The following is a 19,967-nucleotide window of genomic DNA, read 5'->3' on the forward strand; positions in this document are numbered from 1 at the left end:
ATGATAGGCACCAATTTAGTATTTTCTTTAGGAAATGGAACAACATACTGTACTGGAAATTTTAGACCCTATCATATTTCTCAGTATATTTATTCTACAGTTACAGGTATAATTGCTTGTATTCAGGAAAATATATGTTTAGCATAATTTTCTCATACATCTACATTTGTTTTGAAACACCCTGAGCATCATTTGCTGTTCTAATCAATAAATTGACACTTCAGTTTAGGTTGACAACAAAAGCTTGTGTGCAACAGATGTTTAGCAGTCCAGTCTGACATATCGTATATGAAGAATTGCACAATTAAACTAATTATTGGATGTTGCAATTGCATTGTAGGAGAAATCTGAATGTAAATGGCAGTTTGGGAGATATATGATATATTATAATAATGATTTCTCAAACTTTCTTCTTGACATTTATTTGGAATTAGTTTTTGTTAGATTATGCACCATCCTAATAGATCTAGCTTCACTCTTTGTAAATGAATAATTATGCCTGATGGGTCAAACTTGCCCTCAATCTCTGTTGTGCTGAATAATCACTACCAGTTACTTCCCAGTTTGGGGTGGAGGATTTTACGAAGCATTTTTTTGAAAATAATTTTCAATCCCAATTTGCTTTTAACAAACCAGATTGAAGAGTTTATCAGTTGTCATTGAAATATCACTTACGAAATTGTGACTTGAAATGCCCCCTTTGATTAATGGTGGCAGCAGTGGGATATATTTGTTGTCCTTGTGTATGTCCCATGTATGTCAAATATACATGTATGCCATGGTAATAGTGTTGAATTGAAACAATGGATTCATATTATGGTTATTTTTCTATTGTTTGTGGTTATGGTTGGCCTATCAAGAGCACTGAAATGTAAACACATGTATATTGGGTCGTTTTACCTTATTATTTTCTCTCAAACTTAAGCTAAAATAATTGATTTTTACAATTTGTTATCAGTATCATTGCCATCGTCTCATCATTGTTACATTTCACATTTATATGTTATTTTCTTTTTTCTTTTGTTTAACTCAATTTAACAGTTTTTCTTTGTTCACTGTATTTACTTCAACCCACTTAATCTTTACAGAATGGATGGCCCTCTTATTAAATTGGTCAATTTTACAATTGCGATGTCAATGAACGACTGCTGTCAATGGTTGATTTGATACGTTAATTTGTAAGATCATTCCTTCATGATTTAGTGAGATTATTCCTTCAGGCAATTTCATTGAATTGTTGGTATAGAATTCAATCTTAATCTTGGTATATTTACTTTGTTAAGGCTTGTGTTTATGTGATTTGTAATTTGTATTTTATTCTTAGGTATCGGTCACTATACATGAAGCCAGACAGCTAGCAGGTCTAGACATTGATCCTGTCATCTGTGTTGAAGTTGGAGACAAAAAGAAATACACAAGTGAGAAGAAATCAACCAATTGCCCCTTCTACAATGAGGTAAGATTGACAGAAATTTGCCCTTAACACACAATGTGACTTAATTCATGTTCACTTGGTGTACATTCATTTGGTCTTCTTCACAGATAGTTTAATAATATATGGGCTAGACTTATTTTGCCTCCTTTCAGTTTGGTCCATATACCATTCAGTTTACGCTACACTTGATCTTGTATCCAATAAGTGTAATTCTCAGTTAGCCTAATGTCCTGTACAGAAACCGCACAGAAACGTTGTTAGCGCTAGCAATGCGCTAATAGAGGACCTTATACAACTGGTAATGTGACAGCGATGCCTAAAATGTTACAACCATACATTACTTACACATTGAAATAAATGTTTTGACTAAACAATCTGAAAGATGTGACTGAGCTTACTGTTAGCATCGTTCCTGTGCAGCTGGCACAGATTAGTTCACCCAACCTTACTGACTAAATGGTGTTAGACCTAGTGAATATTAGGCAAAATAAGTTTATCCTCACTAGGAATGGGGCAAAATGGTATTATGGGCTAGATGGCAATTAGACCACAATAGCAAGATTTTGCACCACTACGCAAAACAAATGCAAGAACACAGTTAATGCATTGAAAATGCCCGTCAAATGATGATGAACAGCTGAAAGGTCTTTGTCGAAAAATTGGTAAACCAGAACAGCAGTTCATCCTTAATTTTTTGTAGTTGACAAAGCTTGCAATTATGTTGTTTGTCCAGAGTCCAGGCAGACAATGCTGTTTTGATTCACCAATTATTGACTTGACACTTCTTGGTTGCTCATTGTCATGAAGGGCATTTGACAATACATTTTCTATGTTCTTGACATTGTTCTGCGTTATGGAGGAGAAAACTGAAATGGTTGTAGATAGATGGTCTAGGATTAGATACTATAGAATGAGACAGAACAAAAAAGTAGACGATACGGATGCAGACCAATCTGGGTTGGATAGACCGGTGCATTGGCTAAGATGGTAGAGCCTCTGTTTTACTACCAGGAGGTCGGGAGTTCAAGCCCCAGCTGCTTCAGACCTAAAGATGTTAATACATGTAGATGGGAGATGCTGCTACTCAGTTTGGCGTTCAATGATTCAAGGGATAGAGCAAGGTCGATCTGACGCCACACAGTGGCTGCCAAGCCCATGATCAATTGGGCAAAATCAATTTTCGGAGTACTTTTATTTCAGATTTCTATTCAAACAATTAAATAAATTATGGATTTTCATTTCATTTTCATCTAAGTTGGTGTGCTTGTGCCCTTTGGTGAGCAATTTACCATTATGACCAGGGAGGCATATCATCTAAAGTATGTCAGACAATGTTGTAAGATCTGAGAACATTTCTTGGTTTTCATTGGCTGAGAGTGTCTCATTGCTGCTATGGTAACAGTCAGAGTGTGCTAACCTGTCAATGCTGATGGATTTTGTTAAATGGTCCCAAGGTCCCTCAGAGAGGACCTTAAAGCTTTGGCCTTCTGATTGCTTACTATCGAGCATTCATGCTTTCTTAGTAATCAGGTAGGTAACCACCACCCATGGCGTATGTCTTAATATAAAGGATTCTTTCTCTTCTACATTACACTTCTTTTTTTAATAGCTATTAATCTTTGTCTTTTTATTTCAAAACCTTCGTGGTGATTATTATCAATTAATTTATTTCCAATTTTGTAGTTTTTACCTTTTTTTGGTTTTTATGTTTACTTCTGTGGGAATTTGGCAGGTGTTTGTTTGTACATTCAATTTTTGACGATTTCAACGTTTTATTTTTTATTTGACAGATGTTTGTGTTTGACTTCCATGAACCACCAGGACATATGTTTGACAAAATCATCAAAATTACAGTAAGTTATCCCTTCAAATTCTTTTGATTTCAAGATTCTTCAATTATTACCTTCTAATATCATAGCTCTCAAATGCAAGACTGAACATTGTAAAAAAAATCATTAAAAGAAAGAAGGCTAAAAGGGTACAAGCAATTATATTTATTGATGCATTTTCCTAAAAACATCATCAAGGAAACATTCAAATTCTGATGAGATATACTTCTAGGAGATATATTTTACAATTACATGGATGATTTTTATTGTCACTGATGTCATGTTTTCTTAGAAAAAAAAATGAATGTTCGGCTTCATTTTGCACATTTCATGCTTTCATTTGTTTGATTCATATTTGGCTTTAAGATGATAATTGTTTATTCTTTTTGCAGGCTTTTCCTACATTGAATATCTTAATGGCTGTGAGTTTGTATTACAAATGTCTATATGTACATGTACATGTACATGTATACAAAGGCTTCAAATATTATATTCTGAAAAGGTGTTATTTGATTGTTTTACCCAAGATGAAAATCCAATTGAATCCACATGATAGATCCCCATTGCGACCAATTTAAAGAGACTGAACATATAACTATTGAGGTAATATGTGAGGCCGAGTCATTTGTGCAAAGTCAATGGGAGAAGATTTTTTTCCAGCGGCCTTGTTACTCAAAATTACCGCCCTCCATTACATCTCTGACAAATGATGAACATTCATCTTTGAATTAGATAACCATCATATCTTGCTTTATAGTTTATTTGTGTTTGGTGCCGAGAAAATGTCAGGTTCTTTCATTTCATTTTTTAAATTTTATATATTGATCTATTTAAGATGCATTAAGCATATAAGAATGTTAACAAAAATCACAAAAAGTCAAGAAAAAAAAGAAACAAAGATACATAGTAAGATATAAGTAAGATACAAAGACTAAGATTGTACAAAAGCTATTTAGAGTACATGCATAAAAATGAACATGAAATGGGAAGCTGCAAAAGAACAAAGCAAAGTTTCTGTCGATGCGGAAACTTTGCTTAGAAATTTTGCTTTGTTTCTAACAATCCAGCATTGAGCCACCAATCTCATTCCAAACTTCATTGGAAGGCTATGCAGGTACCATTTAAACCCTGGGTAGTGAGCGGCAAATGTAGATTAATGCCATATCAAAGGATACTAGTGTTCTGTTTGGATTTGAACCCGAGACCTTGTGGGTTAGAGTCCAAGGACTTATCCGCTGATCATTAAACTTGTAAAACTAAATGTGCCTATCAATTGGATTTTCATTCTTGGTAGAACCAGTCGTCATGGGTTAACTACTGAATTCTCTAATTATTTATGTTTATAGTAGGCATCCAGTTCCTTTTAGACCGATGGTTTATGTGTAGTTGATTTCAAGTCTTACTCCGTTTTCCTGTTATCCATGCAAAACCTAACTTGATATACATCAGTCTCCTGGGCTTTATTGCTTTTGTTATAACAATTATTTTGTAATTCAATTTTACAGTGCAACATTATACTCTTTGATTTATAACAAAATAAGCATCTTATTTATAAAGATAATTGCACTGGACTAACACTTATTATCGTTACTTGCACAAGTCGTTGGTGGTTATCCGAACCGTCGTATCACACATATCCCATTTTAGAGAAAATTGACTTCAAAGTTTACTAAAATTTCCACACTGTTCCCCAGCCTTACAACATTTTCATTGCTAGAAAAATACATGGTTGGAGAGACCACCAATTGCTTGCCATTTGTATCTTTATTTTTACACAAAACCAAGGATCAGAAAAATATTGCAAAAGAGGTATATCTAATTTAGATTTGAGCGGTTTAGATTTTTTGTGTTAAAAAAACACTATAGGGGATACAACAACCCTGACCGCTAGTACGCTGCGCACGGTCAGTCAAAACGTATCACTTTTTCATGTGTAAAGGAGTGCCGATACTACGGTTTGGCTGACTGCGCATTTGCATATTAAGTGCACGCAGCTGTTGTTTGCTTTGCTACAGTACACGGTTCCAATGGGATTTGCGCATTTTATCAACTATTTGTTTGGCATTGCCGTGAAAAGTCCCACATATCTTAGAAACTAAAATGAATTGCTGCCTCGAAATTTAAGTATGTAGAATGGGACTTTTACTTTCAATTTCTACGACAATCCCAATATCATTTTTTTTTAAATAAAAATTTACTGATATGACGGTTCGGATGAATGCCGACGCAGTGTCTCTTTCAATTTTAGGAAAATACAGTTGTTATAATTTGTTCACAACTTAAATTTAGAATATATAGAATTTCAACCAATGAAATCTCAACAAATATACATAGAATTTGTCATAGGCTACGAAGCCTACAATGTTTGCATGTGACTGGATTCAATCATCACTTCAGTGTTTCCGCAGCTCCAAAATAAATTTCCCGAAACTGAATTCCAAATTTCCTGAAATTCATAGATATTTCCTGGAATTTTCAAATTTAATTTTAAACAAAAATCGTGCAATTATACAACGAACCTAAATTTGGTCCAGGTGGCCACAATAAAGGAATTTAGCTTTTTTTTTCACACCGGTCTTTAAAAATAGAAACAAAATCACAAAATGCGAGCACGGAGCGCGAGCGGTAAATTTTGAGCTACGTACGGAGGTAAAGAATTATTCGAATACCTAGATAAATTCCCGAAATTTCCTGGAATTTTTTCATTTCCCGAACCTTTCCTGGAAAAAGGCAAAATTTCCTGATATTTCCAGAATTTCGGGAAGAGTGAAAACACTGCATCACATTCAAATGAGTATTCACTGATCACATCTGATGTATGCATTCATGTACAGACCTATGACTGATGTTCTTCATGTATATATGACTTAACAAATTACTGTATATGATTGATGCATTCATACACATGACTGAGTGCATTGATGCATGATTATAAAAAAAATGATGACATTCCTGTATATGATTGATGCATTCCTTTATATGATTGTATTCATTTGCATAACTGATTGCAATCATTCACACTATGATGCCATCATTCATATTAAAGGTTGATTGCATGAATTGATATATATGATGGATGCATTATGTTGGATGATTACATTCATGTATGTATGATGGAAACATTGATTTATAATGGGTTATTACAATCATGTATATGACACAGTGAGTTTATGTAATACATGTCGTAGAAAATGGTGTCATGATCAAGACTGTTAAGAGAGAGAACAAATTGGAGATAAACATTGGTGATTGGACGATTAAACAAGTAACTTTTAGGAACAAGTATACATTTTCCATGTCAAGCACAAAATAACTTTTTTAACCAAGTTACTTTACTCAGATAAACACTTCCATGCCAAGCACAAAAAAATTTGGTGAAAGGGTTATTTAATTTTTGTCTAGTATTAATATCATTGTTATGTCTTACACTAGAAATGTTTATGGCTGTACAACTAACACCTATTTTATTGCTCTAAAACTTTAATCTTTATTGTTATAATGAATACAACTCGTAAGTTGTTCAATGCTAATTGTTTGAAGTTGAAAGGAATTGTCCATCGAGATTTGCAAAGAGGAGTCCTTTATCAGAGTCTTGTGTTGTAGACTAGTCTTCATACATTTAGCCCCTGCGATGATGAATAATATCATTGATTTCACTATAGTGTGGTAAGCAGCACCTAGCTGTAGGGAAGATACATTGTGATTATTTGTTTTATTTCACATTTAACACAGGCTTTACATTCCAGGAATGTCTTGCGATCGGGGACTGTGATTGGGAACTTCAAATTTGACGTAGGCACACTGTATCAAGCCCCAGGTATGAAAACGACTTTCATCTAAATTTAATCTTCATAGAAATGCCAAAACACCCATTCAATAAGGCGTTTCATAGACATTGCCTTCATTGAATAACTTGCCAGCTTTAAAAGATTTCTGCAAAGTCTTTAATTTTGATTTGCTGAAAAGCACTGGTGTGTGATGGTTAGTATGCTGACTGTCAGAGAATGATAACTTACCATTGCTGACAAGTTTCATTATACGTGCCTTTGTCATCACTTCAGCGTTTAATCAACATTTATGTCTGACAACTTTCCTTGCTTTTGATTGGCTGAGGAGCACTTTCACTATGGTAACTGTCTGAGGATAAAACATCAGACAAGTCCTTTCATGAAATGCTCCCACATCTATGGTTTCCCCAATTCTCCAACGCAATCCAACTTTTTAATCTTTTTCTATTCTATTTTTTTCTCTCTTCCTTTTGTAGTTTCCGCATTTTTCCCCTCCAACAATATAGCACAAATTAAAACACACAGTCACTTTATAATCCTGTTCTTATGCCTCTCCTCTCTCTCTCCCTCCCAAGACACTCAATATCTACAGTATATGTATTCTAATTGATAATTATTGTCGTTATTTATGACAGACCATGCTTTCTACAATAAATGGGCCATACTGACAGACCCGAATGACATCAACGGTGGTCCTAAGGGGTACGTCAAATGTGACATCTTAGTCATGGGTAAAGGTGATTCGGTCAAGCCTCCTAAGAAGACTAAAGATGATGGAGAGACAATTGAAGGGTAAGATGATTTTCTCCATCTTTTTCTCTCTATCTACCTTTCTTTGTACCCTTCTATCTATTTTTCCTATTTCTTTTTCTCTCTATCTCTATCTTTCTATTTTCTCTCCATCTTTATTCTCCCCATCATTCTTTATTATCGTTTTCTTATCTACACCCCTCTCTGCCCCCCCCCCTCATCTCTTGCATTCTCTCTATCATCGTCTATGACTGTCTGCCTATCTTTCTATCTTTTGTTTCTGTCTATCTCTCTCCCTCTTTTTCTAATTCTCATTCTAACTTTCTCTTCAAAACTTTATTTTGACAGTGGTAAGAGGAAGAGATGCTCTTTCAGAATGTTGCAGCCCAACTGTCTCATCCATCAAGAACCTTGTTTGGTATTTTACTTGTTGGTTAAACTATTGATTATTATGCTAATGTTGCAATTTGCACATTTGAATTCAACAATCATATAGATTTATTTTTTCTCCCATACATTTATACTGGGGAATCTAATTAATGGCTGTAGTTCTTGGATAACATCTATGCTGTAATAAAAGTTGTTGGTATCAATGTTGTATTATGGAAAGCTGCATTTAAAGAAAGTATCATAAATTCATTGGTTAATATCATCCTCCTAGAATTAATTCAGCATGCAATGATTTGAAGCTTGGTGGTCACATTTATCAGTAGAAAATGTAAAAAATATCTTATTGTGTTTTTTGCTACATTTACAGGAACTATCTTCTTCCTGAGGGCATCCCGACAGTTAGACCAAGAGCTACGTTCAGTATCCGCATCTACAGAGCCGAGGGTCTACCTATCATGAATTCAGGACTCCTAGCTAACGTCAAGAAAGCTATAACTGGAGAGCTCAATGATCTTGTTGATCCCTTTGTGGAAGTCACTTTTGCAGGCCAAACGGTAATCAGGAGCCGGTTGTATATTAATAGTTACTATTTAGGTAGTTTTGACATCCAATGGTAATATTCCTTAACTCGATGTTTAGTATTGTAACTGTGGTAATTACCGTCGGATTGCCAACTTATAGTAATTTTATGCAACAGTATTTTTCTTGTTTTATCCACTTATTTTTTTCACATCCTTCTTCCATTCTCTCTGTCTTTTTTCTTAGTCCTCTCTGTATATCTGTCTCTATCTGTTTCTCTTTCACACACAGTCACACCCACACATATACTTTTATTTTCTTTCACGTTGCTTTCATTTTCCTTTTTCATATTCATAATGTGTCTTTTTCTCCCTCTATCTTCCTCTCTCCTTATCCTACATTCCTCTTATTGGATCTATTGATGTATTAGAGATGTGACTCAGTGGATAAGTCAATAGACTTATAAACACAAGGACCTGTGTTCAAATCCCATCACAGCACTCGCATCCTTTGGCAAGGCATTTATCTACATTTGACACTTCACCCGGGTGTAGTAAATGGGTATCCCGTAGGAAGGAATTCGCTGTGCTAAAGTACATGTAGGGTAGTTTGCAGCACTTAGAAACATTGTATCAAGCCCTTTATAAATCACCATCATCGTCATTAATTTCATTCAGCGTATCCTTGCGAAGAGTTTCTGACTCTGGTGCCATAATGACACTCCCTCCTTCCAATTTGTTCTGTCTTAAGCATCCTCGTCTATTTTGCATATTAATATTTTTGTTAACCCTTACAGGGCAAGACATCGGTGAAGAAGCACCGATACGACCCAAACTGGAACGAGCAGATTGTCTTCAGCGAGATGTTTCCACCGCTGTGTAGACGTATGAAGGTCATCCTCAAGGATAAAGATAGCATGATAGATGATACTATAGGAACACACTTCATAGACCTTGCTAAGATATCCAGTGAAAATGATGAAGGTACAGCCACAATATCCTTGACCCTTAGCCCAGCTTGTTAAAGTGGAAAAACAAAACAAAAAAACAGAGGATGGAGACATTTTAATTTTGTTGATTGCATACGTAGGGATACATGATTTTCCAACTGTCATGTCAGATCACAAAGCCTGGCGAAGCATTGTGGATTCATTCTCAGATGAGTATAATTAGTAGTAGGACTACCAGTATACAATAAATGATTATTACAAAAAGGTATAGCAAAATGTATAAAGCATATAAGAAAAGAACCCTGAAATATTGGCAGGAAAATGACTTGTGTTGCAAAATTATTGTGCAAAACGTCAGATATTGATAATCGGTCTTTTAGGTTTGATTTATTGGAATTGGAAATAGGCTTGATTCTAAACCTCAAAACTTATTTGCCCCTCTGCAGCCATCAAGATGAGTTACTTCTGTCTTAATAATACAGATTCTGTGCAATGCTTGTTTAAGAGATTGAGTTTGATGGCATTGTATTGCAACTATTTTTAAGAAGGGGACCAACTCTGTAGTTGCATCTTCATGGTTTTCTCCATTATCTAGGATTCTTGCCCACATTTGGACCAAGCTGGATCAACCTCTATGGCTCCACCAGAGACTATAATGCCGTTGATGCCAACCGCAAGCTGAACAAGGGTGTGGGCGATGGGTGTATGTACAGAGGAAGACTCCTGGTTGCCATCAAGACAGAGGTTCAAGATAGCTCCTTGGAATCGGGTGGGATCAGGGTGGATACAGAATCTTGTCTGCCTATCTCAGAGGTAGGGTGATTTGGTTGGCTTTGATGGTTATAATGATGGTGGTGGTGGTGATGATAATGATGGTGGTGATGATGATGATGATGATGGTGGTGGTGGTGGTGGTGATGGTGATGGTGAGGATGATGATGATGAAGATGATGAAGATGATGATGATGGTGATGATGATGATGGTGGTGATGATGATGATAATGATGGTGGTGGTGGTGGTGGTGATGGTGATGATGATGATGATGGTGATGATGATGATGGTGGTGGTGGTGGTGATGATAATGATGGTGGTGGTGGTGGTGATAATGATAATGATGGTGGTGGTGGTTATTGTGATGATGATGATGATGATGGACATTGCTCTGTTGAAATTCCTGCTGCTGCTGCTCAATGATGGTGGTGATGGTGTCCATGACTGTGATCATGATGGTGATAATGATGATGATATTCAATTCAATGATAATGATATTTACACCTCTGCCGATGATGAAAAATTGATCAGTGTGGAGAAAGTGATGATGAGCGTTGTGATGGTGGTGGTGATGATGATGATGATGATGGCGGTGGTGGTGGTGATGATGATGATGGTTTGGGTAGTAGTGTTGATGATGATGATGATGATGATGATGATGAAGATGATGAAGATGATGATGATGGTGATGATGATGATGGTGGTGTTGATGATGATGATGGTTAGGCTGGTAGTGTTGACGATGATGATGATGATGTTTATCAGGATGAAGATTTAAAGAGGATCATAATTATCATGATAATAATGGTGGTGGTGATGTCTATTAAGTAAGGTGATGATGAATGAAGATTGGTTAATAAGCGTTAAATATAAACTAAATTGTTTGTTCCTTCTTTAATTTTACCCCGGACTGATATCATTTTATGTTCAGTTTTACACCAGTTCTCTGTGGGGACTGAAATCCTCTCATTAATCTGCATTTCTCCCCTCACATTACAGGCTGCTCCAGGAAGAAAAGATGAATTTTTCTTCTTTGCTACTCTATTTGAGGCCTCCATGATTGACAAGAAACTCGGCGACAAACCAATCACCTTTGAATTCTCTATAGGTAAGTCGTAATATATCGACATCTGATAAATGATATATATCATTATGTAAATTATTGATAATTACACAGATGAGGCTCTTGAGGCTCTTTCGGCTCTTTAACAGGTAATACTCTATTCACACTGCTTTTTGCTTTTGTAGCTGATCACAAAAAAATGAACCATTCAAAATTGTTTTGCGATCAGTACGATTGCCACCATCGATCTGATATGATATGATCTCTACCATTACACTACGATTAAGACAATGGTTTCAATCGTGAAGAGAATCCTGATAGTGGGAACTTGGTATAACCAGTGAGAAGAAATGATCCGTCACAAAATGGATTTCATCCGATCGTTTTATTAAAGATTATCATGTGGCCATTATTAATTTCTGTCTATGGTAACTCCATAGGCACTCGGCAGGACAGCTTTTTGCTGGTAACGCCAAGCTGGTATATAACCAATTACCTAGGAAACATTTTACGTCTAGGTTAATCAGTCATAGTGGCTGAAATAATAGACAACAGATACTACTCTCTGGTCATTGTATCAGAGTGGAATATATCCAACCTTTCAGTCCAACAATCCAACACCCATTTCTCCATTCTAATTCACTTCATGAACAGAATATAAGCTGTGATAATGTGGAATTGTTCTTATGTTCTGAATTCCTGATACACATTCATTGATATTTTTAGACATATTTTTCTCATTGATAATAATAATATAGGATATTTATATTGCGCACATATCCACCTTGTTAGGTGCTCAAGGCGCTCCTATATTACCCGGCTAAGCTAGGCGTTCATAGCGCACACAGCTTTTTAAGGAATTACTTCCTACCGGTACCCATTTACCTCACCTGGGTTGAGTGCAGCACATTGTGGATCAGTTTCTTGCTGAAGGAAATTACGCAATGGCTGGGATTCGAACTCACGACCCTCTGTTTCAAAGTCCGAAGACTAATCCACTGGGCCACAACGCTCCAATGATTAAACAATCATTCAGTTTTGGATGAATAAATGTGACCTGCCACACCAAAACCGACAATAAGTCATCCAAAATGGATTTTCAGATTGTCATTAAGCTTGATAATTAATGCATAGCCATATCATACATTTTCTTTGTGCAGTTCTATTTTTTTGCGGAAATAAATTGTAATTTGAATATGAATCTCAGGTAACCATGGAAACCAGATTGATGGTCGTAACATGCACCAGGCCCCGACCACCTACAATGATTCCGACTCGGAAGAGGAACAGCTGATCGCGCCCTCTGCAGCCGAAAGCGAACCGGAAGTGGGCGTGTCCATGACCCCGCCCATGCAGCCCAAGATGGTTGATAAGAACTATTACTACATGCCTTTTGATGACAAGAAACCAGTCATGTACCTCAAGTTCACTACCGAGGATCATAGGAGGCGCTTCTATAACATGAATATCCTCTACAAGATTGCAGAAGAACTGGTGAGTCCAAATGTGTCCTACCATCCTAAAACCAACAATAAGTCGCCAGGGTCCCGTAGCATAAAAGTTTAGATTATAATAACTTTACCAACTAACAGTATATTAATGGAATCCTTGATTTTGATTGAATGTTGAGCCAGCATGTTACCATGTTAGTTACCATCGGATGTCAAAGTTACTATAATAGTAATTTTATGCAGCAGGCCGCAGGGAAGGTTCTCTGTAAAAATAGCCTAAATAATTATTTGGTCTTTAGAATTACCTTATCTTAAAGAGTAAATCTTTTTCTTCGTACTGTCATGATTTGGAAGGTTCACCAAGATTGCACAGTGTGTACATCTCATGCTTGAGTGAACCACTAACTTTAAACACTCCTTTATCCTTATCTTTTTTACACTCTCACTGAATTTCACTGAATGAGGATAAATACCTAACCAGAGAGCACTAACGCTTGTAGGGTGAATCGACCCTGGGTCACCGAAATCCTAAAACCCTCAATCTACTGACCGAGCCAGAAAATCTTTACCCTTGTCCTGTATATTAAAACTTGAAATTATGTTTTTTTTTTATGTTTATTGATTGTTTTTCTTTGAATGACAGGAATCACATATTTGAATGCATGTGCTATTATTTATATGTGGAATATGAAATAAAACTGAATCTAAACTGAAAAAAAAACAATGGCATTTGAGAACTGAATATATTTGATATTTGAAAATGAATTTAAATCCAATGCCACAAGAAAAATAACATTCTTGATGTAATGGTTTTTTTTTTTTTACCGTTCATAGGAGGAAGGAATAGCGGATGTAGCTGATAAATTGTCTAAAGAGAAAGGAAATTGTGAGAAAGTGCTACGAAAGATCTTGAAGAAATTTGTTGAATCTTGCACGTGAGTAAAATTACATTTGTTTATTCATTTATTCATTTTGTTTTATTTGAACTGGATAGTCCAGTCAATAATCCTATTGTTTTCCACCATACAAACAATATATAATACACCAATGAACTTCTTGAACAATATTATAGAAACAAAATAGAGAAAACATCCCTAAACTATTGAATATACAAAACAAATGAGTGTAAAACAAGAATTGGAAAATCCACAAAGCGCTCTAAAAATGTGATGTCTCAATTGTTTAAGATCACATTTAGTTCTTGTTCTGATTTCAAATAATGGAGCAAATTGTCTCAAAGTGCTTGTGAAAGAATCTTTATAAACCTAAGAATTGAAGTTTGCTCCAAAGTTATGGAAATGCAAAAATGCTAGCAAATTGACTAAATTCTTCTGAAGGTCACTTGCACTGAACACAGATAAGCATGCCCTTACTTTCAGCTATTGTTTATATTTTTGTCATTTGAAAAGCAATCCTTTGTAGTCAACTATTTTTTATCTAACTCTTGAATATCATAAAATGTTTATTTCACAATAATTATAATTATTGCCATCTTTACCACAACATACTGTGTAATTTTAGAAAACACACATATTATTTACTACCCCTTCTCTCTTCGTGGCAAGGAGAACTTCTAAAGGGGCTGTCACAAGCCTAGTATGTTACATTGACATATACTGACGTACATAGGCAAGGTGTTGTATAGTTTAATACTATTTTTGAGATCATTATCAATAATTGCATTTTGTTAACAACACAAAACAATTTTTACTATCATGTTGCTTTATGATTATATCAAACGTTTGTATTTTTTTAATGTCATGACCTTTGTTGTGCACTGCGACTGGAATACTCCCCAAGGAGTGGAGGATGTGCACACATTGTGTGCAGGAATGCCTGATTGAATCCAATGACCGGGGTAATAATATATCTGTAAAGCGCCTAGACACGTCATTCCTATGTATTAAGCGCTATATAAAAACGGATTATTATTATTCACATGTATGTACAGAAAAGAAAGACGACAAAATATCTCTTTTTATGATAACAAAACATTTTAATGTAAAGAATTTGAGTTCTTGATAGTTTGTGGTGTTCACAAAAGACAATTTATGATATCAAGAATGGGATGCTGGACATCAAGAAATAGTTATAAATTTGAAAATAGCTTGCCATACACTGGCTAAAATGTCCAGTTGTGCCAGTCCCCTTGATATTGAATCTTTTGAAAAACTTCACTTATTATACATTTATAACTGATTACACTTGTGTATATATGTTGGTATTATTTTTAGGCAATTCTCTAAACTGACTAAGGGCACAGGGGGAGGAGCGAACGCAGGCAAAACCAAGCTGGACAGGGAGAGACATAAATGGCTGCTTTATGAAATGGTTTGTAATCTGTTCATCCTTATGTATTAAACAATGATCATTGTCATTACATATACCTGCAGTCAAATCACTCTTCATTCTACAAGCACTGTTAATTATTTGTGCATGTATGACTCAGCTCACTAGCGAATATTGGGAAGATTGTTATTGAAGTATTATTTGTCAGGCCATAAAATCTGCACAATCATTTTTTTTCATACTGAATGTTCAAGTGTATTGTTTATATACCTGTATGTGTAACAAAATCAGTTCCTTGTGTGAATTGTCATGCCATAGTTTTGATTAGTTCCCTCAGTTTCAATTTTTTTTACCATATTTACATCATATATCTAACTGATTATTTAACTTGATTAAGAAAATTGGATGTTACATAAGAAAATAAATTTAACAACTTCCTAAAGCTTCCTAATCGTGCAACCCCTCTTAAAGTATATTTTAGAATCAATTTCCAAGTTGCACAGTATACCTGTTGACAATATTTCCATTTAGATTCCTCAAGTCAGTGATATTTCCATATTCTGTTCCATGTATTATAAATTCCACAACTTATATTTTTTATGATTTATTATCAAAAATTTTTATGTGATTTCCAAATTATTACAGTTTATTTGTCTTCAACTTTCCTTTTCTCTGCTTTCAATGGCTGCTGGACCGGAAACCAATAATCTTCAAATACTACTCATTTCTCTTTCTTTGTTTGATAATTTCACATGGTTGCTACTTTTTAATACAAACCAATTTCTGTTTTTTTATTATACGATGTACTTTAATCTTTGTCGGGGACATTGCTGTGACTGTGTGCATGGGATATTTGTGTTTGATATGAACTTGTGCATGACGCTTTACTGCCTTACATGTATGTTTATTTGTGGATTTTTGTTCCTGAAATCATGTTTCTCATTTTGTTTGATGTTTGCATTACAATTACAATTACAAATTGTTTTAAACTAAACAAATGCCTGCTTATCTTGACTAATACTTTCAATTCTCACTCCAACTTTACATAATGCAATGTTAATTACTTAATTGTTATGAGGGTTTTCATCAACATTTTCTCCTTTGACTACAAAACAATATCCAATTTTGAATTTAAAATAAACATTGCAAAATGTATTGAAAATATGTTGCCCAATTCTATATCACATTGAAAATGCAATGCCTACAAATATTACCATTCTTAAATATGAAAACAATAATCTTATCAATATTTGTCCCTATTAAAATTTAATATTTGCTGTTTGGAACATCAATTATTGCCATTTTGTCAACCAATGTTTCCTGAATGTCGCTACAATGCGATGGATAAAAAAATAGAAAACAGTAATGATGGATGCCCAAGAAGTACTAGGGGATGACCTAGGTGACCTCCGTAAGGGGTATGGAACCTCTAGGAGTGGGGGTGCAACCCCAGCACAGTCACCTGTCAGGCGATCTCCTAAGAAGGGCAAACAATCTATGGACCTCTTTAATCAGGTACACTCTGAAAATAAAGTGCAAAATCAGCTCATATTGTGACTGTACTATGGGTGCTGATTTTCAGAGCTTGAGCTGCTCAATGTAGCATGTTACCTGCTGTTGTACACTCTTATTGTCAAGGCTGCTAATTTCTGTTTATTTCTTGTCATCAATTTTTATTAAAGTCCTTTTTAAAAAGACAACACTTTATGAAATAGCTTTATCTTTTGATAAAAATATATCCCCTTTCCCCATGCATGATAATAATTATATAGACAATTAATATGAGATTATGCCTTCCTGAAAACTGAATATTATTATTACATGTATTAGCACCCCCAAAATACATTTTGTATTGAATCAACATGTAAGAGGATGGGTAGCATTAGGAATGGGATTTTTGAAAATGGAATAAATTTCTTGATAGAACCTAGGACAGGTGAGTTTTGGGTCTCCATGTTTCCCAATGTCTAATGTAATGTTAAGGGAATGTATTCCCGTATTGGCAGGAGTCCCTCTTAGCATCTTTCACAGAGGCGTTTCCCAATGTTTTTGGAGTGCTAAAATACTGAAATAGACAGATTAGAAGTGAAAAAGGTGCTGAGGATGATTCTCATTGAAAGATGCATCTCATACTTTTGTTAATCAGGGTAGGATTTCACTTAATAAACTGAGATGCAAGGATTTTCATTAAAGCCCCTTTCACAATTAGCGGTGCGACTGCTTACAACCGTTGAGATTGTGTGCAACGTACATTGTGACCAAAGTATCGCAAGAGCAATTGTGAAAGCTCCTTAACTTATAATTTCAGTAAAGTTGATATTTTTTTCAGAGGCACTTGCTGCATTGGTTTTCTTATTAATAGCCTTTGTCCTCCAATATCATGTTTCAAATGGAGCAAAAGATTGATTTTGTATGCAAAATGCTGTATCCCTTGCATGATGGATTTACATGTATTTAGAAGTTGGACAATGGGAAACAAAGTTTGATATTTTTTCCTATTTAGTGCATTATTTTTCTTTTCACAACAAAAATTATAATGACGCATTAATAATTGTAACAAACTGTTGTATGTCTAATTATTTGGACAGATTGGATTGTATCTTCATTCAACACTCAATGATTCCATTTTTAATTGGTTAATGAAACCCATTTGATGGAAACCATCAACAGATATGAATGATTTCAACATTAACAATCTTGCTTAACTTGTTTCTGACCATATTTGTGAAGTCTAAAACTTTTTGAGATGCCGATAATCTTACATAATGCCTAAATTTATGCTGTATGTACCTGGTTTAGACATTGCTGTAGAGCTACTAGGTAAGAAATTAGAATAATGAGTGGAGGTTGGTGGTTTGAGAGTGGGTATCTATAGGTTGGTGGGTGGATTTTCTTTCTTGACACATATGCTAACTTAGAGTTATTAGCAGGGTTATTTTTCTTAAAGATGGTTTTTGTCTGTAATGCACACACACACCGGTATCCTGATGCACATTCACTCGCGTTACTAGACACGTCTAGCATGCTAAATCTAAATCATAAGAAAACAAAGATTTTGACAGACAAAAACAAGAAGTGGGATGCTGGGCCACCCCTTCCATCCTTGATCTGCCCAATATATTTTTATAATAATCTCTTGCTTTTTAATTGAATTGTGCAGGTGAAAACAGACAAAATAATACTGTGGAATATGAAGGGGGAACTAAAGAAAGGCATAGTGGATATGTGTGTCTCATTTACTTGTGTGTCGTGTCTGCTTTCCAGACACTAAGGTCCATCGGCCCCCTTGGTTTGTTGGGCATAGGCCTTAGATCCTGTTCGGAATTAGGAAATTTTGAGTTAAGTGGAAAGTTGCATAGTATTGAAAAGGAAAGGGTTCAGTCTATTTTGTTGTCACAATCCCTTTGCCAAATATAATTGTGTGCTTGCTGCTGAAAAATATGCACTGGATGCACCTTTTTATTGTACATATATGTTTATTTTAGATTGTTTATCCTGTGACTTAATTTGTTTAGTCATTCTTTTGTTTTTAAATCATAATTTTTGTGCTGCTGTTCATTTCTTGATTTTTTTTCTCACTTTGTATGACATTCATATGTTTTTGTGTTATTGAAAAGCATAGTCATAGGGGGTGCTTTGACATCCATTTCCTTGTGGAAATGGGAATAAAACAGTCAAAATTATGCCCTTCGTTAGGACCAAAAAGTTCTTAACAATGTAAATTACGAAACTGTTCTTGCATGTAATATATCATGAAGTTCAATCTATACTATTACTAGTCATTAGGGATTGATACTGCATAAATGCATTGTTTAACTTCAACTTATTTGTTTGTGTTACATATTTTAATGACCACTGGTCAGTGTCGTAATGTATTACAACATTTATAATGAAAGAACCAGAAATTGGGCTTGATTACTTTGTACTATATAACAAATTTATGAATTATGACAATGGCTATATCTCATGAAGTGGAGTAGACATGTAGAACGAGTCTGGTTTCATGATAAAACCATATCTGAGAAAGGCTTGGACTTCTGTGTTGTTATACCTCCAGCCGCTGTAGGTTGCGGCTGATCTTTGTAAACCTACTACCTAATGATGCGCAACACTTGAAATGAAAAACTCCATTGTGTGCTTGTGCGACAATCAAAAATTTATCAAGGGGGTCAAATTTATCACTACCCATGATTTGGTTTGGGGTTAAATATCACTCTTTTCGAAGTCACTTTTCGTCAAGGTTAGTCAAGTATCGATTCCTTCCTTTTCTGTTTACTTCATTCATCTCATGCTTATGACATTTTTCATCATGCATGCATTCAATGGTTTGTCAGGATTTCGATTTGGATGACAACTTCATCAGCAGACAGGCATGTTATCCTATCTTATGTTGTTATTTGTGTGTGTGTGTGCGGTAGAGTAGCCCTGGAGAATAGCTAGGTCACCATTCTATGCCTGTTAACTTGTGTGCATACAGATATCCTTAAATATTAATATGAAAACTGTTTGCTGTGGACTTCCTACATTACCATTTTGTTATGGTTCATCAAATTTACAGTGAACTTTTGAGGTATTTTTTTGTGATGAAGAGGTTTTCTTCTATTATCATTATTTAGCAACTTCATGGAAACAAGCAAATGACTTTAATTTAATGAATGTAACAATTGTAAAGATTAATTGAGATAAAGCACAACAAAGCTTAGCACATACTAGTTTTTCATAGTACTCAGAC

General features: G+C 35.1%; 1 protein-coding gene across 8 annotated transcripts in view; it reads left to right on the forward strand.

The window, feature by feature from the left end:
• LOC135157275 (otoferlin-like) overlaps positions 1-19,967 on the forward strand; it is a 105,366-nt gene that overhangs the window by 12,450 nt on the left and 72,949 nt on the right. For 4 of the 8 annotated variants that reach the window (XM_064112325.1, XM_064112327.1, XM_064112329.1 and 1 more), the window contains exons 7-20: positions 1,325-1,456; positions 3,226-3,288; positions 3,657-3,686; positions 6,997-7,081; positions 7,688-7,844; positions 8,560-8,746; positions 9,508-9,694; positions 10,256-10,473; positions 11,432-11,540; positions 12,703-12,989; positions 13,781-13,881; positions 15,181-15,277; positions 16,592-16,750; positions 19,570-19,605. In XM_064112325.1, coding sequence (XP_063968395.1) covers positions 1,325-1,456; positions 3,226-3,288; positions 3,657-3,686; positions 6,997-7,081; positions 7,688-7,844; positions 8,560-8,746; positions 9,508-9,694; positions 10,256-10,473; positions 11,432-11,540; positions 12,703-12,989; positions 13,781-13,881; positions 15,181-15,277; positions 16,592-16,750; positions 19,570-19,605 — 1,848 coding nt within the window. The remainder of the gene's footprint in view (positions 1-1,324; positions 1,457-3,225; positions 3,289-3,656; positions 3,687-6,996; positions 7,082-7,687; positions 7,845-8,559; positions 8,747-9,507; positions 9,695-10,255; positions 10,474-11,431; positions 11,541-12,702; positions 12,990-13,780; positions 13,882-15,180; positions 15,278-16,591; positions 16,751-19,569; positions 19,606-19,967) is intronic. The other 4 variants (XM_064112330.1, XM_064112331.1, XM_064112328.1 and 1 more) reach the window with 3 other exon arrangements.

The sequence above is a fragment of the Lytechinus pictus genome, chromosome 17 (assembly GCF_037042905.1).
Source record: "Lytechinus pictus isolate F3 Inbred chromosome 17, Lp3.0, whole genome shotgun sequence".
Lineage (NCBI taxonomy): Eukaryota > Metazoa > Echinodermata > Echinoidea > Temnopleuroida > Toxopneustidae > Lytechinus > Lytechinus pictus.